Source organism: Frieseomelitta varia, unplaced genomic scaffold (genome assembly GCF_011392965.1).
Source record: "Frieseomelitta varia isolate USP_RPSP 00005682 unplaced genomic scaffold, Fvar_1.2 scaffold_487, whole genome shotgun sequence".
NCBI classification, from domain to species: Eukaryota; Metazoa; Arthropoda; class Insecta; order Hymenoptera; family Apidae; genus Frieseomelitta; species Frieseomelitta varia.
In genome coordinates this window covers 147194-174272 of record NW_025110242.1, presented here as the reverse complement: position 1 = coordinate 174272, position 27079 = coordinate 147194, and the positions used below count along the sequence as shown (strand labels likewise).

Below are 27079 nucleotides of genomic sequence, written 5' to 3'. Positions count from 1 at the left end.
AAAAAAAAAAAAAAAAAAAAAAAAAAATAATAGGACATTAGTGTTATAAGTGAGTGAACGAATCAGCCGATCAAGCCGATAATTTGTAAATGTGTTTAAAACGGCCGATACTCGCCGCCGCTATCGGTGATCGGCGATTTTTAACGAAGAAACATTTCCATCCACCGCTACTAGCTGAAATTTTTTTGAATTACGAACTGACGAATTTTAATAAATAAGATAATTAACGATTAACGATGATTAATTAAACAATATGGGTATATTATATATACATGGATGGTATGTCGTATGTATATGTGTACATATATACACTTTATACCGGCGCAAAAGTATGTGTGTATGTATATGCAGTATCCGGAAAACAAGCGCGCGTACAGTATCGGCGCGCCGATGCCGAGATGGTTTCTCTCGTGACGATTGATCACGATTGAAGAGAAAGAATGAGCAAGAAGAAAGGAAAGAAACAGAAAGAAAAGAAAGAAAGGAAGAAAAAAACAGAGGCGTCGCAATAGCAATTCTCGTCCAAAATTTGTAAACGTGAGCTTTTGAGCATCGATATCGTCGAGTGACGCCATACTGTACGTACGCCATGCATTACGCGTATTATTTATACTTACATGCATCCAAAACGGAGAAAAAGGAAGAAGTCATCCGCGAAATCGGAGACAGACTGTGTATTAGTTGATAGGTATTAATCTATGGACTATGGCCGCGCGCGAGGCCAGCTCGATGTGACGGTTGTGTTGAGTGTGCGTGCTTCCCCTCCTTGGTCTCCAGCTCATTGTTCCATTTTATCATTAATCGTTCGTTCTCATCGTCGTGCATCCATCACCTGGTATTCACTTGATCATTGTCGCGCAATCCATGTTCATCAGAAAAAAAATGGCCCCTCATTGTCCTCGTGTCATCATTACCTCTCTTTGTATTACATGTAGTAAAGATGTCCACTATCGGCGCCTCTTCTACTCTATCTCATCATTCCTATGAAATCACAATTGTGCCACTCTCTCTTCTCCCTTGTAATGCTTCAACGCCTCCGTCGTCATGTTGTTGTCACTCTTAATTATTGTAATATATAATGAATAACGATCACTGTTGAGTATTGTCTGATTGTAATACATTGATATTGAATTGATATGAATTGATAATCATTAATTAAAGCGTAACATTAAACTCTGTGGATGTAGCCATATTGGGTATGGATGGAAGTTTAAAACAATTGATACAGATGAGAGTGACTGAGAGCCGTTCGCGATAGACAGCACTCAAAAATCCTCTTTGTTCTAGGAACATTTTACCTGCGCGTCATTTTCAAACAAGTCGAATTGTATAAATCATTCGTTTTAATATATATAGATATATATATGTGTGTATGCGTGTGTGTATGTATCGAGGGAAAGAAAGAAAGAGAGAGAGAGAGAATGATCAAAACTGGTATCATCGTTTTCGAAAATCCTTCACTAGGAACCTTCACAATCTTCGCTACACCATTTCTTCCAAGTTAATCACACGATTAACGTTGCCGTTTTTACAAACGCACATCCGAAACCGAACGACGCGTTTCATCACGTGACAAGACTTCTCGATTCCGCGTAGGTTAGCTTCGATAAAATATCGATACTATCGTGAAAAGAATTCATATCGACCGAGGGTGTTCGAGTTGGAGCAACCTTCGAGAGTTCTGTCGACGCGAACGGCTGTGGTAGCGAATGTGAGCGAATTGTTTGTGTACGCGGTGAGTGTGTGTGTGTCCCGTGCGTCAATTCAATGTGCAGTTGTCAGTGGAGAAAGTATTTATTGCTCAAAAAACATCGGAAGACCGTGTGTGGAAAGGTAAGGCAGCAGGGAAAGATGCGGAGTTGGTAGGCTACGGGAAAGGAACGGGGGAGGGGGAATGGATGGGCGTGTAAATTTCAAAGCGGTGAACGCACGTGAATGACGAAGAAAAAAAATGGATCACAGACAGGGTACTCCGCCAAGTCGAGCAGCACAAGGAAAAAAACTGAAAAGAAACTCACGTCGTTCAGTCGCTGTATCACTTGCAAATGACAAAAATAAATAAATAAATGAATAAGAAAGGTAAAAGAAAAAAAAAAAAAACAAATGACTCGCAGCGCCCTCCCCCGCGCACGCCGACTTCAAATGGTACTAATAAACCCAAAGTGCCTCTGGTAGATTTTTGGGCATAAGCTTGAGTAATAAAGACTACATAGCGTTTACTATAAAAGCACGACTACGACGCGATCGCTGATTGTAAAAAAACGATAAAAAAAAAAATTAAAAAAAAAAAACAAAAACAAAAAAAAAAAACGGAAAAGGGAGGAGATAGAAAAGAAATATAAAAAGAAAGTGAAACAAACGAGTGGGAAGGAGAGAGCGAGAGAGGAGAGAGAGAGAGAGAGAAAGGAAGACAAATAGAAAGTGAAAAATAGTGGCGCGTGTAACAAACACATACACGTGCTTGCTTATTGAAACACAAAAGAAATAATAAGAGAAAAAAAAAAATAAATAAAAGAACAACCCGAAAGGCGGGGCGGAGTGCGGGCGTACCGGGTGTACGCGGTGCGTACGCTAATTATACGTTTAGATAGGTATACATATAGTCGGTAGCCTAGTCTCTATGTCAGTGTCTGCCCTGAGTGTCTTTCCCATGGTGTATCCCTATAAAGTGCGTGTACCTTGAATTCCTGGCAAGCAGACGTGCAATTTTCCTGAAAACGTTCTCAATCAACCTTCCTCTTTGCCCGATCATCATCAGCCCTTAAAACGAAGGGGAACCCGCCTCTCCCTTCTACCAACGTCCTCCTGCGCCAACTTATCGCCCCTTCCACCACCAATATCATCGTTATTATCATCAAATTCCCCCCTCCCTTCGTAACGCGTTTAACTGTGCTCACACATCACGCGTCCTTCGCCACACTACCGATCGGCACGTTTTGCTAAGTAAATATTATTATTGTATCGATGGTTCCTCATTAATTATGGAATGTACGATCCCAATTTGTAAAATTCGAACTAAGTAAGGAGATGTGTATCGCCGTATCGTTCGTGCGTGGCTTGCTGCCCCGGCAGTCTACTACCGTGTATGCTGAATCGTATATTTGGAGAGAGAACGTACGCCTCAATCGAATGTCTCTGTCGTAGGATGACCGTGTACGTATGAGCATATATTTAGGTCTTCTTCTTGTTTGCCTTGTCTCCGCTCAAGAGGGCAAGTCTCGATCTTACGTCAAAAGAATGGTCTCGATAAAAGCTGGGAGCGAGACCATTGGCACAGAGTGAGATGACAAATAAGGAAGACAGAATGACAGATCATTCGAATGAAAGATTTGCATGAATGTTTGTGGACTGTGTAAGACTGAGAGAGGCAGCGGAGGGAGCTTGCCAATCAATCCGGGGTTGCTCCCTCGCCGCTCATTTTTACGTCATAAACATTAATTATGATTATACATACAAAAAAAAAAAAAAAAAAAAAGATAATGCATCCAGCAACACGATTACGTTACGTTTATAATAGTCATGTTCCTTTCCGATCAATAATTATTATTAATAAATCTATATCAACCTTGCTACATTATTTTGTACTTGTTTTTTTAATCTTAATATATTAGATAAAAAAAATATATATATATAAATAATACCGTTTTTAAGTTATCCGATCTTTATTATTATTATTTTTGTATAAATGTGTGATTAATAGTACGAATAGTGTAATAATTTTGTATGTTTATTGAACCAAAAATAAATATTATTGATAAAGAATCATCTCTTAGGCGTAATGTTTAACTCTCCGTTTCTTTATTCAAAGGACTAGTAATAGTGTCGCCTGCATCCTCCACTTTCTCAGGAGATTCCGGTTTTTTGCGTGATCGTAGACTTCCTGGCCCAATCGTGCTTAATATCACAGGTAGAAGAAACAATCCGTGCCAGAGGCCAAATAATATTACCAAAACAAAAATCTTCAGAAACAAATGAAACACATAACTGTCCGAAAATATCATCATGGAAAGTGCAAGTAACGTTGAACCAGCACCATATACAACCGCTGCTCCAATGTACCTAACAGCGACATGTGCTCTCTTTGTACGATCTTCATTTTCGCTTACGCATGCAGCATTGATAAACGCGTGTGCAACATGAGCTGCGTAGTCCACACATAATCCAATGCCCAATTCTAAACCTGGAAGAAAAAAAATTTGTAATATAGTGGTGTTGATTGTTGTGTTCACTTGTGAGAATTGTGTCAAAAGTTTTGTTACAAGATCAAGAAATTACGCACCAATACAAGATGAAATATCTATCGTCAAACCCCAAAAATACATGAATCCACAAACATTTAAAAGTGTAAGAAGTACGCATAAGAAGATCCAGAAGCATGTCTGCAGCTCAGCGATTAACAACCCTGTCATGCCCATAACACAAATCAGAGCCAAGAAAACATTACGCTGCACTTCTTGAGCAATTAATTTATCAGTGACCCATAAGCTGAATACTTCGCTCCAGACTGTAATGAAACCATCGACTCCGGCATCATGTGTCATCTGTTTACTTTCATCCATTGCTGGGATCCACTGATGAGGACTATAGAATCGTCTAAAGGTAAAATCTACAGTAGCTACTAGAATCGGTGCAGTATCTTCGCCGCACGTTAAGCTCTCTTTGAAGCGGAAGTTCCGTTGATATTTGCCTCCATTTCGACTAAATAGGAACTTGGACAAATATTTCCGGAATTCCGCATCCTCTAATGTCACATTCCTCAAATCTATTAATTAAAATATTTTATTATTGATTTATTTCTTACAATTTCTTCTTGAATTATTATTGTTTTAATACTAAAGAATATCGCCAACCTTTTTGAAAATATTCCGAGACAAATTTGGCAAAATCATTGGGCCATGGATGTATACTTTGTATCGTTGATAAATTTTCAAATCGTTCCACTAATCTTATCAACTTTGGAAACTCGGCGGTATAGTTGAAATCTCCCATAAGAATCATTGCCTCGTAACCTTGTTCGGGATATTCAGTGTGTCGTACATCAATATATTTGCTTAGGTATGAATGGCTTGGTATAAACCAATCTGGATCGAACCATTGCTCCAACTTTAATGTACCCATAATTCCAAACGATGTTGCAACTATTGTTATTAATACTATCATTATTTTTCCAAGTTTTGTCAAAACTACATTTGAATATAATTTATTTATCAACTTGGCGGAAAATTCTTCTTGCGGACTGATTAATTTCTGTTCAAAGTTTTCATGAACGATGCAAGGCAATATCGAATTTCTTTTATTTTCAATTCGTCGAGCATCGATGGAGAAAAAGGCAACGTAAAACGTGATTTGAAATAAAAACGTCAGTAGTACTCCAACTGCCGCGTAAATACAGAATGATTGAAGAGATGGCAATATCTAAAATTACACGTAAAATTTAAATATACACACACATATTTTTCATCTTTATGTATGAAGTTATTTTTCATTTTTATGTATGAAGTTAAACTCAATCTTACTGTAGATGCACCAATAATAAAAGCAACAACGTCAGTAAGAGAAGTAATAATAATAGCAGAGCCTGCGTGTCCTAACATTAAAGCTATTCTTTCTTCTAATGGCTTATTTCGATTCAACTTGTGTGTATGTATTTCTTTCCAAGACGCCATTATTAAAAAATTATCGTCTATTCCGAGAGCCAACAACATAAAAGGTAAAGAAGTATGCACAGGGCCATATGCAATTCCAAGAACAGAACATATACTGATTGAAGTAATAAAGGCGCCACCCACACACAAAAGACCAACAATTGTAAGATATACCTGAGAAAAATCATATTTTATAAAATTTGGTTTTACAAAATCTTTTTATGAATATGTATAATATTCCTATCTCAATTTAAAATTTTACATTACTTCACATAACTACATCTTTTTAATACTCACTCTCCATCCCACCCATGTATAATCCGAGAATATGACTAGAACGTAAAAAAACATTAAAATGAATCCTATTGATAATATACCAATATTTCCAAACATTGTTACAAAAGTAACATCGCCGAAACTTCTGCCAGCTTCATACCAGATAGCTAATGTATTATTTACATTATTTTCATTCTTTAAGATCCTTGCATTCTTGTGCAATACATCCAAGTAGGATAATTCCCACTGTAATACGTCATCTGTTGCCTACAAACACCAATTGTTGGAATTTTTCATACTACATATAAAACATACACATGCAAACAAATTTATTACAAACAAAATTTAAATTGATTCTGTTCAAGATCAGAAATGTTATAAAATTTACATATCTATAGATAAATAATGTTTTAAATAAGGCCTAAATCATATAAAATACTTAATTGACATATTATATACCATCAAATAGTAAATAATATTTCTATTGGATTTTTTAAATTCAAAATCATTCAAAAATCATGATTTAGGCCTTTTTATAAACTTACCTTACCCAATCAGCTGTTCCAATATCGTTGCCAAAATTATTCATATCCACTTTTGAAAAATTTACATTAACTGCCCATTGTGTTTTTACAGCTGTGGCTGAGATAATTCTACCCTCTTCATCTCTTACTATGCCACCCAATAATTCTGTAAAGTTTAGTGGATGGCCCAAAGTAGGACTAATTTTTGTTTTATGTACATCTTTAATAATATCTTCTTTAGATTTATGTAGGATTATATTGGCATCATATTCCCATATATCCAAAATACTATTTACAAGGCAAGCTTTTGGCAAGTTATTTATTATATTACAATAAAGCTTAGGACTAGCATGAACTGCAGGTTCAAATACAGTGTTATTAATTTGTGTCTCTGGTTCAATGTCAAAAAAATCATCATCAAGCTGATCGCTGCGTTTGTTTCTATGCACAATACCTGATATAACAGGTACTCTATTTATTAAGGAAAGAGAAATTAGTTTTGATTTTTACAATATCCATAATTTTATAATATCCACGAATTAAAACTTGTTTGAAAACTTTTGTAGAAGAATGCTTACTTGAAACAAACATCTGTCCATGCAATTTGATCAGGAGTTTGAACAGAAATAACTTCTTTCGTTATTTCATTCAGCTGAAACAAAATACTTAATTAATCAAACTAAAATACATATTACAGGCACGATGGTATAATAAAATATACAAATAAAAATAGATACCTTTGTAAGAACTTTTGGTTCTAATACGTTATCAGCAGTTAATATCATATTTTCTATCCTTAAACCCTGTTCAAATTGTTTAAACATCCACTCTGTATCACGAACAAAATCAGAATCCTGCGGAACCCATAATTTCACAGGATTCTTTTCTTGATGAAAAAAATATAAACCAGAAAGGGAAATTAATACTATCACAGTACTTCCAATTATCCATTTCAACGGTCGGCGAGAAATTCGCAACCCGAGCCTGAAAAAAGAACATGTGATATCAAACTACGTAACTGCGAAGAATTCTCATATTACTCAGGAAGAAAATTATCAAACCTACCCGTAGAAAAAATGTTCTACCACTTCTGACAAACGCTGCGGTATGCGTTGCAGAAAGCTTCGAAAAGTGCGCTTGCGAACGATTCTCTCTTCTATATCCATTTTTCGATGCTGAAATCGAATCACAGCACCATGATTTCTCTTCGAATCATGACTAAAGTTTACGCAATTTGCGTAAACTTTTATGCCTTCGAATCAAAAATAATTCTGCTCGCTACGGTCAGTCTTTAGCGACGAGTGAAGGACAACGGGGATACCTAACCTCTAAATTTGACGGCCGATTAAATACACGAATAGATATAGAAACGTGAAGAGACACATGCAATCGAAGACAAAGCACATTTCAATTTTAAGCAACTTGCGCACGGAACTTTTGTCGAGCTCCGCGAATAATCGCCTGTCACTGTCCATAGTGAGTCTTTTCAATTTGTCATTCGTTCCTCTGCATCAGATTACACGCGATAGGCATTGCACTATCGGCGCGCGTAACTATAGTCTAGTCTAAAGTAAACTAGACAAGCGGACTAAAAAAATTAGTCGAAGCGGACAGAAATGTTATAACAAACATCGATAAGCAAAAAATAAAACGTTACAATAAAAATATAAGTCAAGGTCTCGAAACTACATACGTACGCTTTAATTATCCTTGTTCCAATTCGTAGAACTAGAATTGACGCAAACAAATCGGTTTCGAATGAATAAACGTTTTAATCATTCTCAGATTCTTCCAGAAAACTTGATGACAGAATCATTCAAAGAAATACTGAACTCAAGGTGTAAACAATTTTCTGAAATAGTTGAAAAAGAGAACTATTGATAATATTTTCTAATACGATTATTATCATCAATAATCAAGTGATATTCTTCAAAATTTCCGTACGATATGCAAATGAAAATAAAAATAGACTTACTAGAAATACTACACACGTAACAACCACTGAGATCGATTTCTTAAAGTATAAATCATTCGTACTCTTTGCTAGTTGAGTCACGACTACGACGATGCCTTGCTCTATGAATCCAAACAAGTCGAACTTAAAATTAACTTAATAACTGACTATTAACCTCGAAGATATAACGCATAATCAAACACGTCATAATCTATAGAAGAGAAATACTTATCAATTAAAACCAATGATAATGAAGATATTCCAGATTGATTTCAGTTAGTTTACGTTCGGAACTTAAATAGGCACATTCATCGCGTTCTTATGTAGAGTAACGTGCGTACTTACATGCTGACTGCAAAACAAAGAGTGTAATTAATTTCTTCTGCGGTTTCTTTCATGTCTAATTACAAATTGGAAACCAGAAGGGTGCTCGACTTGTTGTTAACGAAGCACGGCGCGCCGTCTTCTCTGGTAAATTAAAATAAGTTGCCATAGTAAATGACAATATATATTCTAGTTTATCAGTTGACTCATATATTGAAAAAAATAGCAGAACGAAGAGCATTGTAATTGCTTAAGAACTCGAAATTGATAGTTGCAACGATACGTAATGAGCACGTGTGCACAGGAAGGACCGAAGATTTGCTTCCAACGAGCGTTGTAACCAGTGTTGTATAACATGAACTTTACCCAGGTATTTCAAGTGATTTTGAGTCATGTTATTCGTCGTAGAAAAAGTGAAAGAAAATGTTTGAAACTATGATTGTGACAAAGAATTGATTGCAACGATTACTTATCGTTTGTAATATGATCTCGTGTCAATCATGAGCGTTACCGGACACGTACTGAACGCGATGACAAATGCACACTGCAATTCTACACAAATTAAATAGACCGTAAATCGCTCAAATCGCAATGCTCCCTTTCTATTGCGTTAACAATTCAATTTTTTCTCTATTTGACTTTTCTTTATCAAAGTTATTCTATTTAGTATTTTCTTTTCCGGTTGTTATCGAAAATTGTTCACATACACAAATGACAAATACAGTTATATCAAAAGTTCTTTATCTCTTAAATATAAAATACAATATAAAATAAAAGCTTCGACTTCTTTCACAATTTAAATTTTAATATGTATCTTCACATTTTAAACTTTTACAAATTAGACCGTTTGAATGTTACATCGAAGATAATGCCTACATTCATTTGTTATACTTACGCATGAAAAACGTCGAACGCTATAGCTGCTTATCGCATAAAAATGCAACGATTGCGTTTCTCGTATTACAAGAAATATATTACTACATTGACATCAGAATGCGTAGTAAAACGCGGATACGGCGGACATGTAAATTAAAATGCAAAGTTCCGAGAGAGACAGAATTGTCCCGCAGTAACGGTGCACGTTCACAATTTTCATCTGGAGCAGTGTGTGCGATATGCTAATTATTGCGAAACCGGGTAAAATCATCCGAACCAGAGGAAACAACGGTGACGTAGTCAGCCATATCGGTGTAATTAGCAGATAAGGGAGCACAGTTGCGAGATCGTATTGATGTGCACTTCGAATGCGATCCACGTCCTCGTGACCGCCTCCGGTCGGACATAAAATTACATCGGAACCTTCCAGCCATATTTTATCCTCCTCGCTGTGGATCACCTGCGAAAAATCAATCAAAACGACACGCTGCAATTACGGAGTTGTAAATCCTGCACATTAAAAAAAAAAAAATCTATTATCGATCAAGGTACGAAATCCCTTTTCTTCGAGACTCGAACTACACTTTTCTACCAGGCACATACATACTTAGGCACGTACATATGTAAACAGATAACTTTGGTACGTTAAAAAATTACTTCAGTAACGATAAGTGATTTGCTAAAGTAAATAACGGTACAATCAACGAACATATATACCTGTTATATAATGTTAAGAATTTTAAAGTGTCGATTATTGATGTATTAATCAAGTAAATTCTAAACTCCGAATTTCCGATAATCGTGTAGTTAACTTAGAATAGAGATAAATTATTCCCAATTTAAATTAGAGAATTCGTATTAACACGCCGATTGCGATTGGCAAATCGAATGACAGATTACCTCGTTTCTGTCAGTTAACCCGTGCTCGTTCTTTGTCATTTCCGACAAATCAGATTCTCTACTGATATTTAAGGGACAAAATGTAAGTTTAAAACCAAGATCGAAATAAAGATCCATTTTACCCGTCTGGCGACTCGAATTCGCCCAGTGAACCACGTCAGGGCGTTCATCTTCAGAACGAGAACGCATGACCACCAGGCGTAAACGATCCACAGCTCTTTCATCTCGTTCGCAAGGTTGTTCTCCATTGTTTCACGTTGGCCGGGGGCAGCCTGGCCTCGTACCGGGAAAGAAAACGGCGAAGAATAGCCAGCGTAGCTCGTTGTTTCCTCAACATTTCATTCGTTCCATTGCGTGCGCCATACTGCACTCTCGACGCGCAAGAAGATGACCATTTATCAGCGTTGTGATAAAGCAACGACAACGGTGGTCGACGAAACGACGGCGTTATAAATAAGAATGGGCGAAAGGAGAGGGAAAGAAAGAAGGGAAAAAGAGTCGTAATGCAGCGAGGTGCACGGGACACGGTGGCGTATTTGAAAGTTGGTACGAGCGCGAATACGCGAGAGGAAAGTCGGATACACACGCACGCACACACACGCACACACACACGAGAGGAATCGACGCGACGGTGCCGCGTTAAAATTCACTTCGCATGGATTCGTTGTCGTTCGACTGCTACCAGACGACTGACTACCTCGAAAACCGGTGTCCCGAACGTGATCTTGCGTCCTACAGCCCCATTTGGAAGTCAAATCGACGCGCGCCACGCCGATTCCTCGCTGAAACACGTTTCGGGAACGTCGCGCCGCGGCATTTGTTTCGAACCCGAATTCGTTTATTTCCCCTCTGTGGAAACATGGCCGCGTTAAAAACTTTTCAGGAATTGTAGAACACGCGGTTCGCGCAGGAAGTTTCCGCCGTTGAATTGAACAGTTTTTCGCGCTGGCACGCCGACGCTGAGAAATACGAGTTTACGAAGTTTTCCTGTTACGCACGATTGGCTTTGATGATTTTCCAAAGAGCAAGATATCGTTTAATCTTCGACAGTATTAAAGAACTCAGCTCGATTTTTGACTCAAACTGTGAAAGGGAAAAAAGCGTATCTTTATGTTAGTGCATGTATTGATACTTTCATTTAAGAGCGTTTAATTTATAACATATCTCTTACAACAGTTATCCTAAGATTTTTTTTTAAACTCCTGTTCCCTCTTATACTTCTTTTCGATCAATTTCTCACGTTTCAATTGTTCGAAGAAATTTCAGAAATATTTTCATAGAGAACATTTATTCCGAAAAGCGATTCGATCGATTTCTAGGATTAATCAATCATTTCTAAAAAAAAAAAAGAAAAGACGTTCGTCAAACTTCAACATCTAATCAAAGTGAAATCTTCGTAGAATACACGAATTTACTGTCGCGTTATAGACGCCACTGGGCGATATTGCTCTTCTTAATGTTCGCTTGTATCGACACATCGATCAAATTATTCCCGAGGAAGAAATCCGTCGCGACGATGTTCGTCTCCTTCCACCATTCCTCCTGGAACTTGTACGTGAGATTTCTGTTCACCGAGTCGGCCATCTGCCGTAATCCACCGGACAAATTGAAGATTATGTCCAATGGGTATGGTGTCAATTCCGCCATCACTGCCCACAGTGGATTTTGACTGTTTCGTGACTTCTTCGGACCCATGATTACTTTGTCCAGATACTTGAACAAACCTTCCACGGTCTGTTGGTTGCCCCAGGCTTGAGACATCGTTGGCCATAGCCAGTCGTACTCTGAAACAAAATCGACATGTGGTTCTTTTCTTTTTCTTTTCACGGTGAATGCGAACTGGACGGACGATTCTATCGAACACAGGAACTGATAAAGTAAATTTACCATTAACGGTGTGTTTGTCGCCGTAGCAAATTATCAGGCGTTTCCCTCCGGTCCAAATATCATTCAGGGTCGGGCCCAGACCTTCGACACCTCTATCCGGTTTCAGAATCAGGCCTTCGAATTCTCGCAAGAGAATCATGGCTAATCGACGATGCCTGCTCGGTCTGTCTTCGAATCCCACAGGGAATCTACAAGTAGTATAACTCTGTGTCACTCTATCGTACAAATATGTATCGCCAAATATTATATCAATTTCCATTTCACGTAACGAGATCGTACAAAAATTCCCTTCCAATTGCTAAATATCGTTGACCCACTGCGCTCAATTTCACAGCCATTTGAAATCAATTTGCCCGGCCATCACCGAAATCGTTCTCCCAGCATTATCGATCCGCTAAATCGGCAACGGCGAATTATTTCATATCGTCCTAATTTACCTATGAAAGTCCATGATGACCACCTCTCCCCTAGCGACGTTCAGAAAGTTTCTCACGTCTTTGATGATGGCCGAGAGAGGGGTGATCCGTATGACATCGTGATTGATCCAGAATCTGCTGATGTGGTTGCCCTCCTCGACGGCGGTGCCATTCGGAATCGACGGATAGTAACCTACCCTGATGTCCAGATACCTTACACCATGCACTAACTGCGTCCACACATCGCGATCCTGCGTCAGAAGGTATCTTTGAAACGCGTCTCGCCTCGTCAGATCACCGTGCTTGTAACACCCGGAATTGTGCGTCCCCGGTATCATCAAGCTTCCTATCGGAAGTCTTCCTAATTGTCTCCTAAAAAACAAAAGAGAGAAAAAAGAGAAAAAAAAGAAGAAGAGAGGCGAATATCTTTTTGCACAGATGCGAGTGAAACTTTCGTTTGGAAATTTATGGAAAGGTAGAGTGCACGTTACCTCAAGTCGTACATCCACGTTGGCCAAATCTGCAAGCATGAGCTGGTAAGGATGACCCCATCCTTGTAAAGGGCAGCGTGATGTTTCAAGCAATGCGGACCAGGAAGTGTCGCGCCGTCCTTGGTGTCCCATCCACCCGGAAGCGGTGGCCGTCCCACGGTGATGTTCGTTCGATAGTAACCCCGTGGGTATTGCAGCGAGGTCAAAATCAGCTTAGGTTTCACCGTTTTGTCTGAAAGTGCAATGTCGATGGTTGCGTCTCGCGACCGATATCGTGATATCGTGGTTACGTCTGAACTGTAAACCTCGACGAAATTGAGGAGAAACTACACTTCGCTTGGCATGTCCAAGAGAATGAAAACGAAAGAATGATTGAGGGACGAATGAGGGAAGGGAGTGAAGAAACGTTACGTTACGTTCGGTTCGTCAACATTGATCGGAGAACAGAATTTAAATTCTGAAAGAAAGAAACGAGTTCAAGAGAAGCAAACAAAACTTATTACTATGTGCTGGGTCAGCAGTGAACACCTTGATGGTATCTGGATATCCTGTGCTCGATGGACAATCGAGATCCCAATTTACTTCGAGCTCAGCGTCGACCACCTTGTCGCTGGCAGCGATTGGTCTCCACAATGAGGAGACAGTTAGCCATACTTTGCCGCATTGTGCTGCCAATGCTGGAATCGCAAGCAACGTTATCGTTAGCAATCTTTATCGAACGAGACAACGTTTCTTATTTCCAAATGCCATTCGAGGAAAGAGATTGAAATTTACGCTCACCGATTTCGCAGAATAAATGAAGGAGCAACAATAACGCACCCTTCAGCATCATCGAGTGATACTACTTTATCCAAGCTTTGTGTATAAATTTTTCAGCGTCGGAATGGTCTATCTACCTGTATTTGAAATAAAAATAAAAGTTCTGTTACAAAGATAGTCGCCTATTCCTCTTGTTGATAACGTCGTCGTGTCTACAATTTAATTCAAAAATACTCATTTTATTACGTCCTAAAACAACGATACATTCCAAATTACTATTCCTTTTAAGTAGAATGTTGCTGGAACAATTGAAAGAAAAAGGCAACGGAAAGTATAGTTAAAAAATAACCGGAACCGGGAAGATACAGAACACTTACACGTCACGCGCACACTCCGCGAGGCAGCGAGTCGATCGGGCCAGGAACCCCTCGAGTCCTGGTTCTCCTTGTTCCTCGATGGCCGATCGAGCATTCAGTCACGCTTCGTTGCGCCTGTATGTATTTTTGTGTGTGTGTGTGTGTGTGTTACGGAACCGTCGCAGCTTTCTCTAAGAAGACAGCGAACCGCTCGATCGGCTCATCGTCCGTGCGAGTTCGCCGGGGCAAGCGATCGATCGATCGATCGGATTCGCGAGGGTTACAGCGTGAGCACTGCGGGGTAATCACGCGTCGAGAGACGACACGATGTGAGAAAACGAGGAGAGCAGGAGAGGATGGATCGCGCGCGTTATCCTGCTGTCGGTCGAACCGATCCGGCCGTCTGGAGACAGTCCAGTGACTGAACGATGGACAACCGAACGAACGACCCGTAACCGGACCGGAGTTTAATATAGAACCCGCTCGCTTATGGGACATTCAAGCACATTGTGCCATCCTTCCATCACTTCCTCGGACACGTCAATTGCTCGGTGGGGACCACACTAGCCTGTCCTCGTCGCCCGTCCGACGCAACGCGTTCCGTTTTTCTCTGTCGGCCGTTCGGCGTTCATCCTCCATCGACTGCCGTCCAACCACCGGGGGTCAGACCCGGCCTGACCGGCCGGGCATTAAACACCATTTCCTGCGTATGCCGTGGAATATATAGCTTCGAGACAACGAACGACTGCGGCGGGAGGGCGAGCTGATCGGTGCGTACGCGCCGGGCGGATCTCGGTCGGGGTTTGGGGGACGGATTCTGATTCTACATTGAATTATCACCCTCGCTCGTGGCTGAACAAACGGGAGAGGCAGGGACGGGCAGTCGTGAGAGCTAACAGGATGATGATTAGGTACAGGTGCAGCCAACTCGAGGCGACTCGATTTATCGCTACTCCTAACTGGTCGATGATGTTTGCCGAGAAACCGATCGTCACTCGCCAGAGACTGAGGACCGATCGTTTGTATCACTCACTTGGGTTAGGTCGATTAGTGCTCTTAATCTGTTGCTGCGAGTCATTAGTAGAGTTGGGACAATGCTTCGCCAGATGACCTTCCCTCTTACATTGCAAACACTTTCAATTGTCCGTTGAAATGGAAATCCAGTAGGAAGTTTCATCATAGTTTAGATTTGTAGACTTTCTGGAAGTTTGTTTGAATGGATGTAAACCTGCGGAAATTAAGTATATCCTGTTTCTGTGAATCCTACTCTTATGAAGGAGACAGGTGAGACGGTTCTAATTCCCATTTGCTTGAACGCATCCAATATGACATTATGAGGAAATGATAGGACAGACGTTGGAGAGAATAGTTCGCTTGGTTATCATAATTAGGAGCCTTACAGAAATCAATCGGTCTTTGACAAGTATGCTTGAATTACCGGACGTGAGTTTGTCAGCAAAAGTTTTGCCTGTGAGGTACATACATATTCTATTATTCGCAATTCTTGAGGCAGATCGAATATTTGTTGGGTTCAGAGCCAAAATATAATCTTTATATAGTAATATCCTCGTCAGCATGGAAAGGATCCTAGCGGAAGAGAGTGAAAAAGAGAGAAAAAGTAACAGAAAACTAAATATAGAGACACAACTAAAGTAAAGAAAATATAATACCAAAGAGAAATATATTAAGTAGAGGCAGTGTGCAAATATCATTCTCTATTAGTCTAATTAATCTATGTGTAGTATAAAGTTAGGTTAAAGCATGCAATACTAGATCTAAGGGAAAAGTAATAAGGGAAAACTTGACAACCAAGGGAATTAAAACGGGAAACAAAATGTAAAGAATAATGTAAGGCACTGAGGTCTATTTCTAGGCCGAAAGGCTGAAATAAAGATTCATTCATTCATTCATGGTAATATACTCGTATTGCATCAAGAACAATAGCATGTCATTTCCTTCATGGGGAAATTTTCTTTTTGAGTTACACTAGCGAATGAAGATGCTGGAGAACACATGTGTTGAGCTGCGTTAACTTTATCCATTGTATTAAGAAAGAGATTCCTGTACACAGGAATTTATCATTCAAGTAAAAAGTGTGTAGAAATATACGTTTGCCGCACTCAGTCGAATTGGGACGGAGATAACACGAAATCACAACCTTTAGCACTGTGTATAATCAGCAAAAGTAGACACGTCCTACCTTCACGCGTCTCAACACAAGACGAATTTTAACCTTTGACAGGTTTGAACAATAAATGTGACAAAATAAAGTGACTCTGTGTGATGTTCGTTTAGTACAACAGGTATACAATTTATTTACAATATCACGTGAGTACAAAATAACAATGCTTTCTAAGTACATAAGAACGCGAGAGCGAAGAGAGAGAGAGAGAGAGAGAGAGAGAGAGTGTGTCGAAGAGGTGAAGGAGAAAGAGGAGAAGGAAGACGATCGATATCGATCGCATCGCGTGAAAAATAAATTAAACGCTCAAAGAAGAAATCCTTCTCGTCTTTGATCGTTGCGTTCCTTCCTCTCGCGTTAAATAAATAATTGATTAATTCTATAGAGAAGTATATTACAATGATTGGGCACAATTAGATACAACGACGCGCGGCATCTTCTTACGTGCACGCGCACGCGTTGACGCTATACTCCTTAATTACTCGTGCGCGCGTTAAACTATACTAATCGGCGTTTATAATACAGACAAGGACGTTAATACGATTTGATTCGTTGAGGTAGATAATTTAATCAGTCTATGAAGCTGCTTTGTCGGTCGGTTTGCTCGTTATTGGCATCAATTTGCAAAACTCAGTTCCGGCGTGTTCTATTGGATCGAGTTGAACGTTTCGACTTAATTTGCCACCCCTCCCCCGCCGGCGCGGTCCCAGCGGGGACATCGAACGGCAGCACGACCATAAGCCGGGCAGTGTTAATACTGAACGTCTTTCAGCCCGAATTTTCTTCGGTAATACGTTTGATATTCCTCTGTTAATTGCATTGCTCGTTTCGTTCGAAACTTCATTAAGTCTCTAGGCTAGCTCTTCTAGCCGGAGGATCTCTTCGCCCTAACCGATATCGTATCCGAATGTCGTACAATTGAAAGGAATAAGTTTGCAATAGCTGCGTGCTGTTCTCTCTCTACTCGACCAGGTACAAACGTTGAAGGAAAGCGAAGGATGTTTTGGTAAATTGAACGGTGAACGCCACGTGTCGGTGGCTGTGATCAGCAAACTGCGTTGTTCAACGGTGAATTATACTCGTAACGCGATATTACACGATTACAACCTATATATCGAATATAAATTAAAGACGCTCGGTGTGAAAATTTTACGCTTCACACGCGAGAGAGTCGAGGATTCTCGTAATTTCGCTGGTAGATAAACTCGACCCCGTCGGACGATGATCGATTCCAATAATATTTCGTAGAAACTCTGACAAATCATATGTACAATTTAATTTCCTTTCGATTTCCTCTTTCCTCGAAGAAGATTCTAGATTCCTAAGGAGTCGCCATTTCACTCGCTCGATCGAACGACGAAGAAAATGACAAGTTACAAATTACTACGCTGTTCCATCAACGGAATGTAGTCTTTTTAACATTAGTCTGGGGGGGGGAGGGCTATTAGTTGGCCCGTTGCGTAAGAAGATTTAGCAGCTCGTCGTGATCCATACTGTTCAACGTTTGTATGTCGATGCCCAACGCGTTCGCCACACTCTTCATATCGAGGCCGAAGCTCTTCAACAACTCGATGAAGTCCATTTCCTCGCCGGTGAACGGGTTGTGCAGCTTCGGGCAGCTGTGATTACACTGCGGCCAAGTGCAACGTTCGATTAACCGGAAGTGGCAGCCCTGGACACACTTCCGTTTGCCAGATGGTATCACCGAGCGCTGCGGTCTGGTCCCGTTGAACATGCCCGTGTGGTTGCTGTCGTTGTTCTGCTTGTTACCCTTCCGGCGGCCTGGAATTTCGTCTTCGTCATTCGTGCGTTCTTCGAGAACTGACTAAAGAAATATTATGTACAAAATGCGTTCGGATCGTTTTTGAAAAACCTCCGTCTCTCGTTGTTTCGTTTAATAATTCCTGTTTAATCATTTAGATCGGGTGTGTGTCCAACCCTAACCAAAATTGGAATGATGGGACGAGAATATTATTACAATATAATGGGCGCAGAAAAAATAAAATAAGAAGAAAAATTTCAGACGAGCATCTTCGTGTTGCCTGTGTCAGACCAGATATTGACGAACTGATATCTAAAAGGAACGAGCTCGACAAGTTCTCGTTGAAAAATTTTCATATTTTTCCAATTAATATGCAATGACAAATTTTTCTGATCAATGTATTGCTTCGCTGTAAAGGTTGTTTTAATCCTCGCAGGTAATTTAAATCCTTGTACATAGTATAGGTTACATTGAACTGACAAGAAGCTATGTGTTGATCGACAAATTTTTAAGAAGATCCAGATGACTTAGACACGGAGAAACAACAATTTACCTGCAGACTTCCTGCGCTCGTGCTTCTCCTTCTTCGTCCTCGACACCTTGTTCCTCTCCCTGCGTTTCCCTTTGTGCTTCCGCCTCTTCCTCTTTTTATTCTCCCTGCCGTTCTGCGAGGAAACGTTCGGCGAGACATTCCCCTCGATCGGCTTGCCACCGGTCATCGGCGAGCTGACTTTCTGCAACTCCGCCACGAACTCGCTCTTGCCGCTCCTTTCCGGCTCGAACGAAGTTCCGTTTCCCTTCGTCAGGCCGGATCGCAGCAGTTTCCGCAACGACTTCGCGCACGGCTGGTTCGTCTCAATTGGCGAACGAGTGCTGAAATTAACAGCGGCGAAGTTAGTTCCTCGTGAAACACGAGACGCTTTGTAGAAAACTTTCGCTGGAAAATGCAACGTCTTCCTCGTTAACTTTCCGTCTTTCCGGGATTGTGTCTCAAGGACTTGCAACTAGCCGTCGCGCAAATTTGCGCAGAAAAAAAAGAAAGTGGTGCGGGATACTCACTCGTTTCGACGATTACCAATCGGCATTTGCTCCCAACAGTGCAACGCCTGCGCCAGGGAAACCTCGTCGATCTTGACCAACTGCCAATCCCTCTTCGTCAGAACGCTGTGACTGATGCAGCTCGGCGCAAAGACCGCGCTGACGTTTTCGAACGTCTGTCGCAGACTGTCGCCCATCTTGTGTATGTAATCCCATTGTTGCTTAGTCACCGGTGCGCCCACGTTATCCGCCGACATCTGCGCCTCGTCGAACAGCCATTGGAAAACGAACAGCGGCGCTGTAAATTTCGCGAGAGAAATGAAGAACATTTTCGTTTAAACCTCGACTTATACTTCGCGTTACGAAGTGTGTTCGAATTTTGCTTGGCAATGGGTTCACAGTTTAGTTACCAGTCAACGTTGGGTACAATCTGTAGCCAAAGTAGCACCTCCACGGTTCGTTTGGGTGCTCGTCGGCGCAGTTGCGCGGCATTCGAGCTTTCCAAAGTTCCATCCCCTTGTGAACAACGTCAACCGGTGACAAACCGTTCGGCGAGTAGGGAGCTCTGTCGAGGAACCATCCCGAATCGGATACGCCTCTGATCGCGATGTGTTTCAAGCCTGCGGGCGTGCCGTGGCGGAATTTTCATTAAATGGAAGTTCGTACCTCGACAGGTGTGAATCTAAGAGCTGAAAGTGCAGCTTACCAAGACTGTGATGAACCAAACTGTGCACGTGGTCCAAGTTCAACATGACGCCGGTGCCACCGGCGCTGCTGCCAGCCAAAAGAAGAGAGCTCGCGTTCTCGAGTCCGAGGGGGACCAGATCCCGCACCACTTGCAGCACAATCTCTGCGCCCATGAACGAGAACATCTCGTTCGGCGAAGCTCTGGTGCCGCTCCAGCTGTCGCTCGTGCAGTAAGGGACGAATCTGAAGGGGCGAGCAAATTTCTCGTTTAAGAAACTTTGATCGTTTGATCGCTTTTTTTAGTCGAGTGTAACGTCGTAGGAAAAATTTCAATGCACGAAAGAAGGATGATCTTGTCGAGATGGACAATACCTACACGTGATTCGCGTTCCACCAGTACGGATTCTCCTCCGGGTTCGCTGATAACAGGCCACCAACTGCAATCATCGACATTTTCAAAGTCAGTTATTGCTTCAATAATATTTGTCGCTCGTTCCAATTTACGGTGCAAACTACGTGACATATTTAATGAGATTTAAAAAGACTATCCATATATTTATATATATTTTTTTTTTTTTTTTTGCGCTTTTGGATTCGTACAACCCTACTATCGAGTTAGGCGACTTTCAAACGGGAAACGTGACATATTTAATGAGATTTAAAAAGACTATCCATATATTTATATATATATATTTTTTTTTTGCGCTTTTGGATTCGTACAACCCTACTATCGAGTTAGGCGACTTTCAAACGGGAAACGTGACATATTTAATGAGATTTAAAAAGACTATCCATATATTTATATATATATATTTTTTTTTTGCGCTTTTGGATTCGTACAACCCTACTATCGAGTTAGGCGACTTTCAAACGGGAAACGTGACATATTTAATGAGATTTAAAAAGACTATCCATATATTTATATATTTCTTTTTTGCGCTTTTGGATTCGTACAACCCTACTATCGAGTTAGGCGACTTTCAAACAGGAAACTGCTTACCGTCGCGTGTCTCAGGCCACTGAGTCGACGTCATCAGATGCCTGAGCCTGAGCCACCTGTTTCTGCAGCTTTTATGGTCGTAGCAGTACCAGCCACCTTCCAGAAAAATGATCCATCTCTTGGAGCCGTGCGACTTCCGCAGGTAGAACCCAGCCTGCGATCCGTCGTTGCATGTGATCGACCTGTTGCTCAGGTAGACCCTCTTCAAGCCCCTCTGCTCCTCCAGGCCGTACTTCTCCAGAATCTTGATCAACTTCTGGATCGTGTTCCCCTGGATCGCTGCCGTGCCAGAAGACACCGAAACGGTGTTCGTCGGTTTCTCCCCGGCGGCGATCGTCGACGCGAGAACCGTCAGGCACACGGCGATCTGAAATTCGTCGTTTGTGTTCTAAAATTCGACATTCTGCAATTCCAAGAGTTTGGTAATTTTTCGACAACTTCTCTCGCTTGTTGCAACTTTTAGAGAGGGGGGGGTAACTAAGCGCGATTGTGCAAAATTTTGTTACATGTCATTTAACGTCGCTGTAACTTTATAAAAACAAAAAAATCTGTTTTCCAAAATCAAGTGGACAAAGTTTGGAGTTTTGTTTCCTGATTAACGAATTGCGAGTTAATTTCAAATTAACGACGAGTATCACCCTGTTTCACTGTGTTACAAACTGGGAACGACGACTGCCAGTACATTAATCATCGTACGGTTTATGATAATGAGCCAACGGAGATTACCGTGGCCGAAACTGCAAGCGAAGGAGATAAGGTCTTCATCGTTACCCGCGTAGTTCGAAAATGACCATTATTCAACCTGTTGGGCAAATACATCTTGCGATACAGATACACCAGACACTTTCAAGACCCGCCTCCACGGCGAACAACGTGCCGCAGCCAGTTGAAAAATTCATCTGTCGTTGACTCGGACCGTCGTCGTTAAATTTATAGAAAATCGAAACCACTGTACAAGGCATAGGAAACATAAAATAGAATAGAAACTTTATGAACAGAAGCGGAATAAAAATACAAATAGAAACTTTGAGAAATAATTAACGATAGAAAGGATTTGAAACCGAGTATTTGCGGAAAATATACTGCTCACGAAAATTAAGCGATGAAAAAGAACTAGAAAATTTGATTTCTTTTTTTATTAAACAAGAACGTTCGAAAAGCAAACGACGTAATATTATCTGATGTTCTTTCTTTTATCGCCTCACATTCATTTTGAAATATCCCCCAATCTTTTCGTAGAATTATTGTCAAATTCCAAACATGCAAACGAGCAACGCAGTTTCCCGACTGACGACGTTTATATTTTTAACGGCGCAACAGACGAGGTCCTGACGCTCGTGCGCACCGGATCATTAGGGGTACAAACTTGCACGAAGGGCGAAAGATAAAATTCAACGTTGAGCTCGTAGCAAAATCGTAGTAGCGGTGGAAAATCGCAGTCGCGACGCGTCTGCACGAAGGGGGAGAGGAAGAGGGGGGGGGGGGGGGGGGGGGGGGGGGGGGGGGGGGGGGGGGGGGGGGGGCGGGGGGGGGGGGGGGGGGGGGGGGGGGGGGGGGGGGGGGGGCGTTAAATGTAACGATCGTTTCCAACCACCTCTCGAATTTCACCTGTACGATAATCTACATACGATCGTCTTTACCTCGTTCGCAACATTCGCGAGCGCAACAATTTCAAATCGGCCAATTTCCCTTGGCCCCCGCGTGTTTCACGACAGGCCTGTAATTTCTCCGTCGACAGGGATTTTCACCGTGGGGCCATAGAAAGCAATAACAACGTAGGACCAGTAACAAACGAGCAGCAGGCCGCGGGAATAATTTAAAAGGAGGAAACGTCGTTCCTTCGCGGCGCCACTCGCTCACTCTCTCTCTCTCTCTATCTTTCTTTTCCTTACCCTCCATTACTACAAAGTAGTAACTCTCGTGTGTTTCGCCGCAATTTCCTTCAATCTTTATCTATGTTTCTTTCTCGTACGCACGTACATACGTGGACACAGGGTGTTCGTGATAGATATGTATCTCGTTTCCGATCAAATCGAATTTTAAACGTCTGTGACTTCAGACGAAAAATAGTAGGTTGATAGAATAGTGCTTGTTCGGTTCAAAATCGGCCTGACGGCCGCGTGCTTGATGGATTTTTTAAACTTTGTCTCAGAAACAGAGTCCCTAATATAATATAATATAATATAATATAATATAACATAATATAATATAATATAATAGATAGATAATAAAATATAATAGAATAATACATATAAGAGTGGCCTAAGTCAAGAATTTAAAAGAAAAAAAGAAATGATTATAATTTCTAAGAAACTGTCAAAATTGTGTTGGACGTTGCGTCAATATTAAATGAAATTCAGTCAGTGAAATTGTTATTTAATATTGGAAAAATTATTGATTATCTTGCTATCGGGTACCCAGAAAAGTGTCAATTTTTATCGGTCATAACTATTCTGGGCTTATTATTTTTTCTGATTAACAACTAACCTTGTGTATACGATGCATAATTCAAACAACGAAATATTACATCTGACATCTATATAGTCCGGCGAATGAAATTTCTTACTTTATATAACATCATTCTATTCCACATTTTCCGTGTAAAGTCACCTATCTGCTGCGCCGTGATTGTCGCAACACACGTACGTTGCTTTGTTTGATTCTTTCTCTCCCTCTTTCTCTCTCTCTCTCTGACCGGTGCCAGGCCAGTTCTATCACAATGTCAGCTACTTAGGATCAAGTTCCAGCTTTCAGAACGGTAGCCGGCGGCGGAAACACCTCGGAAACAGAAGCTTGTTCTGGCGGGCAGTGCCAGGATGAAAGGAAACCGCCCAGCTGTGGACGCTGGAAAGGCGAAACGTTATTGCGACGCAATTATGATCAGGCATAATGGACCGCGAACACCGGATCGCCTTCGGAGCACGTATCGAAACACGCCGCTGGCGAGAAACAAGCTCTGTTTGCTGCCGCGACCGTGAGGCGGATGGCTTCGATGACGCTCTCTCGGCTCTTATTCAGGTAAACGAACAATTTCGTCGATCACAATTTTTTTTTCTTTTTTTCCCTTTCGCGGTTCCTTCTTCTTTCCTTATATTAAATTAAATTTGTTTGAAATAAACTAGATATTGGTAAATGCGACAAACATTTAATTTCTAAATATATATTTATTTTTTTTATATATATATAAAAATTATATATATATATATATATATATATGGATCATTTACTTTAGGTAATTAAAATTAATCAACCCTGATACAAAAAGGTACAAAATAAATTCTACTTATTCATTTTTCAAAAATTCATTCTCGTTATTTTAAACTATAAATAATATCGTTGATTTTTAATTATCACTAAAATATATTTTTGTAATAAAACTTTGTTACACCAATATCAATTTAAAAGAATTTTGCTGTCTGAATGTGTGGAAAATTATTTCAAAAGTAATTCGCATTGATATCATTTGATCGAAGAATTCGCTGAAATACAGACGCGTGAAAATTTATTTCACAACAACGTCAAATTTTTATCATTGAACTATCGCTAAACTATTTTCCGTTTCACCGTTAACAAAACCCGTGTCTTCGCTCCATTATCAAAACTGATCCTGAAGCGACACCCTAATTACTCACGAGAGAGAGGACGAACCTCGATCGTCGTTAATTATCCTCCAAGTGGCATCCACTCGCCGATAGCATATCAAAGTTCCGTTAACCACGGCTAATCCGCGCAGCGTATCGTAAATATCATTTACACGGAACTGAGAAAGCCGGAAGGTTCGAGCGACGGTTTCACGGTACGATGACGTTCGAAATCGTGGCGGGAAAGCTCGTCGGCCAGTTTTGTCCTACCGATCCGGAGAAAATCGACGTTAGCCTCGGAAGGCTTGAAACGCGATCACCAGCTGAGCGGGGGACGAGCATTTCGTAGACGATTTTACGAGCGCGGGGCACCCGCCGAGAAACCGCGACGAATCTGAACTTTCGGGCAGATCGTAAATAAAATTCACGAGCCTGGATCCTCCCACGCTTTGCGTAACCGCTTTATTATGCTATAAATCAAACTGTCCCTGTGCGCGAATGCCCGAGAATTACCGAACCGGAGGGCTGGCTGCCTCCTGTTCCTGAAAAATTCTCCTGGAAAAAAAAAAAAAGGAAAAGGGACGGAGAAAGAAAGAGAGAGAGAGAAAGGAAAGAAGTCTCTCTGGAAACGATAGTCCTCTGTCGCTTTAATTCGACGATCCTCTGTCCACACTATTAATTCTGTACGGTTTACCGTGGACGCTCGAGGATGTAAAAAAAAAAAAAAAGGGGGTTGCAGCATTGTTGCAACAGCGACCCGGGGACTTTTGGTTCATGGTTCTGGGCAATCTACCTTTTTATAGGTACCGTTTTTTCGTTCGTCGCGCGTATATACGAGAAAAGAGGGAGGAAAAAAAAAAAAACAAAAAAATAAAACAACATGGAATTCATCTCGCGAGAATTCTAATTCGATGACGAGAGTCGAAAAACATTTTGCGCACCGGTGGCTCGAAACTTCCCGTTCGTTTAATTACTCCGATTAATCGGATTTTCAGGGATCAACGAGCCATCGCGATCAATCTCCGCGAGTGTGGAATACTCTCTGGTAATCCACTTGCATCCCCTTTAAATTTACAATCCCCCTGAATCCCGCGTATAATTCGGGCGTGCCTCCCAAAGAACTTGTCTCGGTGCTTATGAAAACCTCTCTCTCTCTCTCTTCGTCCTTCCCTTTTCGTCACTCTCGCCTCCCTCACCCCTACGGCTGCTCCTTTTCTCTCTTCCGTATCCGGCGCATTAGAGGGTGTTCTGGGCGTGAAGGTGTCCGTCATAATTTGCCAGCCGGCGCATAATCCCCGTGACAAAGGCCGACAAAGTGACGGCTGTTACTGGCCGCCGGCCTTTATACTCGGCCTAAGCTAAGATTCCGGTAGCAGATAAAGCGTTTAAAGATTCCGGCCATCCGAGTCCGGGATAGATGAATCACGACACCGCTAACATAAGCTCACTTTGCTCCGAGATGGAACTCTCTCTCTCTCTCTCTCTCTCTCTCTCTGTTTGGTTCGCTCCCTGTTTTGCATTTCTTTTCTTTTTTTTCTATCACAGCCAAACCGTGAACGTTCGATTTTATGTTGGATATAAATTTGCCATCCGGAATCTCGGCAATTTAAGAAACAAGTAGCGAATCACAGTGAATCAATTGAAAAGTTAGAAAGATCCCCGTTCGGGCTTAAACCGTTTCGGAGCCATTCTCCTTTGAATGGAAAGAATTTAATAATCGCCGCGTGAAAATGTACGCCTCGCCAGCCGACAGCTGTCGATATCCCGGAAATACCTATCGCTACTTCGTCCCTTGATTCCTCCGCCCTGCCCCACCCCGTATCACCGTCGAATTTCGCAATCCGCTTATCGTCCCCCGCATCCACTGCGCCAATTTCGCCCTCCGTCCCACCGCGGCTTCCCTCGCAACCCCACACACGCTTATCCATAAAGAATCTTTGACGTTGCGCATGAATGTATGCAAAGAATTCATTTACGAAATTGAATTTTTCTGTGTGTTCTCCGAAGAAGCCTCGTAAAAAGGAAATTCGCCGTCGATACGCGTAGAGCAGGAGAGTTTGAGATAAAATTTTCCCGAAGATCGATCCATCGGCTCGGCAGACTTCTTTTTTTTTTTTCTTCTTTTGCTTTCGAATACAATTGTTGAGAAATTTATTTGTATAATGGCGTGAGCTGTCGTCATCTGTTAATACGCGGCGGAATAAGCGTTTGTAGAAGCGGAAGTCGTGATCGATGATCTTTTTGTTTGGCAAATGAATAACGTGTGTGCGACATGGCGTGACATAGACAACCACCGTGTTTCGGCATACATTCTAATTTTATAATAAATATACTAAATAAATAATTTCGGCATATATGCTAATTTTATAATAAATATATAATTTCGGTATATATCCTAATTTTATAATAAATATACTAAAT

At 41.1% G+C, this 27079-nt stretch overlaps 4 protein-coding genes across 7 annotated transcripts; all 4 read right to left on the bottom strand.

Moving 5' to 3' along the window:
- Positions 1-3711: 3711 nt before the first annotated feature.
- LOC122532995 (NPC intracellular cholesterol transporter 1-like) lies at positions 3712-8805 on the bottom strand. 3 transcript variants are annotated; one of them, XM_043662264.1, is made up of 11 exons: positions 8421-8805; positions 8143-8297; positions 7511-7620; positions 7183-7429; positions 7024-7097; positions 6472-6916; positions 5943-6188; positions 5517-5819; positions 4851-5415; positions 4280-4762; positions 3712-4180 (listed from the first exon to the last, which is right to left on the bottom strand). In XM_043662264.1, exons 3-11 carry the CDS (start codon positions 7609-7611, stop codon positions 3783-3785), a joined length of 2862 nt encoding a protein of 953 aa, XP_043518199.1. In that variant the 5' UTR covers positions 7612-7620; positions 8143-8297; positions 8421-8805; the 3' UTR covers positions 3712-3782. The 3 variants fall into 3 exon arrangements, with proteins under 3 accessions (XP_043518199.1, XP_043518200.1, XP_043518201.1); XM_043662265.1 differs by lacking the exon at positions 8143-8297; XM_043662266.1 differs by lacking the exons at positions 8143-8297; positions 8421-8805 and adding an exon at positions 7772-8104.
- A 669-nt stretch (positions 8806-9474) lies between these two features.
- Positions 9475-11221, bottom strand: LOC122532997. The gene is made up of 2 exons (XM_043662269.1): positions 10622-11221; positions 9475-10059 (listed from the first exon to the last, which is right to left on the bottom strand). The coding sequence occupies exons 1-2, from the start codon at positions 10745-10747 to the stop codon at positions 9712-9714; spliced, it is 474 nt and encodes a 157-aa protein (XP_043518204.1). The 5' UTR covers positions 10748-11221; the 3' UTR covers positions 9475-9711.
- A 451-nt stretch (positions 11222-11672) lies between these two features.
- LOC122532996 (PI-PLC X domain-containing protein 1-like) lies at positions 11673-14987 on the bottom strand. 2 transcript variants are annotated; one of them, XR_006307629.1, is made up of 8 exons: positions 14430-14987; positions 14074-14189; positions 13797-13970; positions 13294-13525; positions 12824-13174; positions 12387-12574; positions 11850-12283; positions 11674-11817 (listed from the first exon to the last, which is right to left on the bottom strand). XR_006307629.1 is itself a non-coding variant. In XM_043662267.1 (7 exons), the coding sequence occupies exons 2-7, from the start codon at positions 14123-14125 to the stop codon at positions 11922-11924; spliced, it is 1359 nt and encodes a 452-aa protein (XP_043518202.1). In that variant the 5' UTR covers positions 14126-14189; positions 14430-14987; the 3' UTR covers positions 11673-11921. The 2 variants fall into 2 exon arrangements, 1 of the variants encoding a protein (XP_043518202.1); XM_043662267.1 differs by having other exon boundaries at positions 11673-12283.
- Positions 14988-16694: 1707 nt separating this feature from the next.
- On the bottom strand, positions 16695-21842 carry LOC122532994 (palmitoleoyl-protein carboxylesterase NOTUM). Its single transcript, XM_043662263.1, has 8 exons — positions 21804-21842; positions 21078-21465; positions 20454-20514; positions 20097-20320; positions 19801-20010; positions 19412-19688; positions 18906-19225; positions 16695-18372 (listed from the first exon to the last, which is right to left on the bottom strand). The coding sequence occupies exons 1-8, from the start codon at positions 21840-21842 to the stop codon at positions 18035-18037; spliced, it is 1857 nt and encodes a 618-aa protein (XP_043518198.1). The 3' UTR covers positions 16695-18034.
- Between the last annotated feature and the right edge of the window lie 5237 nt (positions 21843-27079).

What these genes read in the sequence shown, in the direction of transcription:
- LOC122532996 (XM_043662267.1), bottom strand. Translation starts at nt 14,125, where the DNA reads ATGATGCTGAAGGGTGCGTTATTGTTGCTCCTTCATTTATTCTGCGAA. An exon ending in ACGTGGATGTACGACTTGAG is followed by an intron (nt 13,175 to 13,293) that starts GTAACGTGCACT and finishes TTTGTTTTTTAG; the next exon opens with GAGACAATTAGGAAGACTTC. An exon ending in CGACAAACACACCGTTAATG is followed by an intron (nt 12,284 to 12,386) that starts GTAAATTTACTT and finishes ATTTTGTTTCAG; the next exon opens with AGTACGACTGGCTATGGCCA.
- LOC122532995 (XM_043662264.1), bottom strand. Translation starts at nt 7,611, where the DNA reads ATGGATATAGAAGAGAGAATCGTTCGCAAGCGCACTTTTCGAAGCTTT. An exon ending in ATACATGGGTGGGATGGAGA is followed by an intron (nt 5,820 to 5,942) that starts GTGAGTATTAAA and finishes GATTTTTCTCAG; the next exon opens with GTATATCTTACAATTGTTGG. An exon ending in TTATTATTGGTGCATCTACA is followed by an intron (nt 5,416 to 5,516) that starts GTAAGATTGAGT and finishes GTGTAATTTTAG; the next exon opens with ATATTGCCATCTCTTCAATC.
- LOC122532997 (XM_043662269.1), bottom strand. Translation starts at nt 10,747, where the DNA reads ATGGAGAACAACCTTGCGAACGAGATGAAAGAGCTGTGGATCGTTTAC. An exon ending in GAATTCGAGTCGCCAGACGG is followed by an intron (nt 10,060 to 10,621) that starts GTAAAATGGATC and finishes GATTTTTCGCAG; the next exon opens with GTGATCCACAGCGAGGAGGA.
- LOC122532994 (XM_043662263.1), bottom strand. Translation starts at nt 21,842, where the DNA reads ATGAAGACCTTATCTCCTTCGCTTGCAGTTTCGGCCACG. An exon ending in GTGGCCTGAGACACGCGACG is followed by an intron (nt 20,515 to 21,077) that starts GTAAGCAGTTTC and finishes CGATGATTGCAG; the next exon opens with TTGGTGGCCTGTTATCAGCG. An exon ending in TGGTGGAACGCGAATCACGT is followed by an intron (nt 20,321 to 20,453) that starts GTAGGTATTGTC and finishes TCGCCCCTTCAG; the next exon opens with ATTCGTCCCTTACTGCACGA.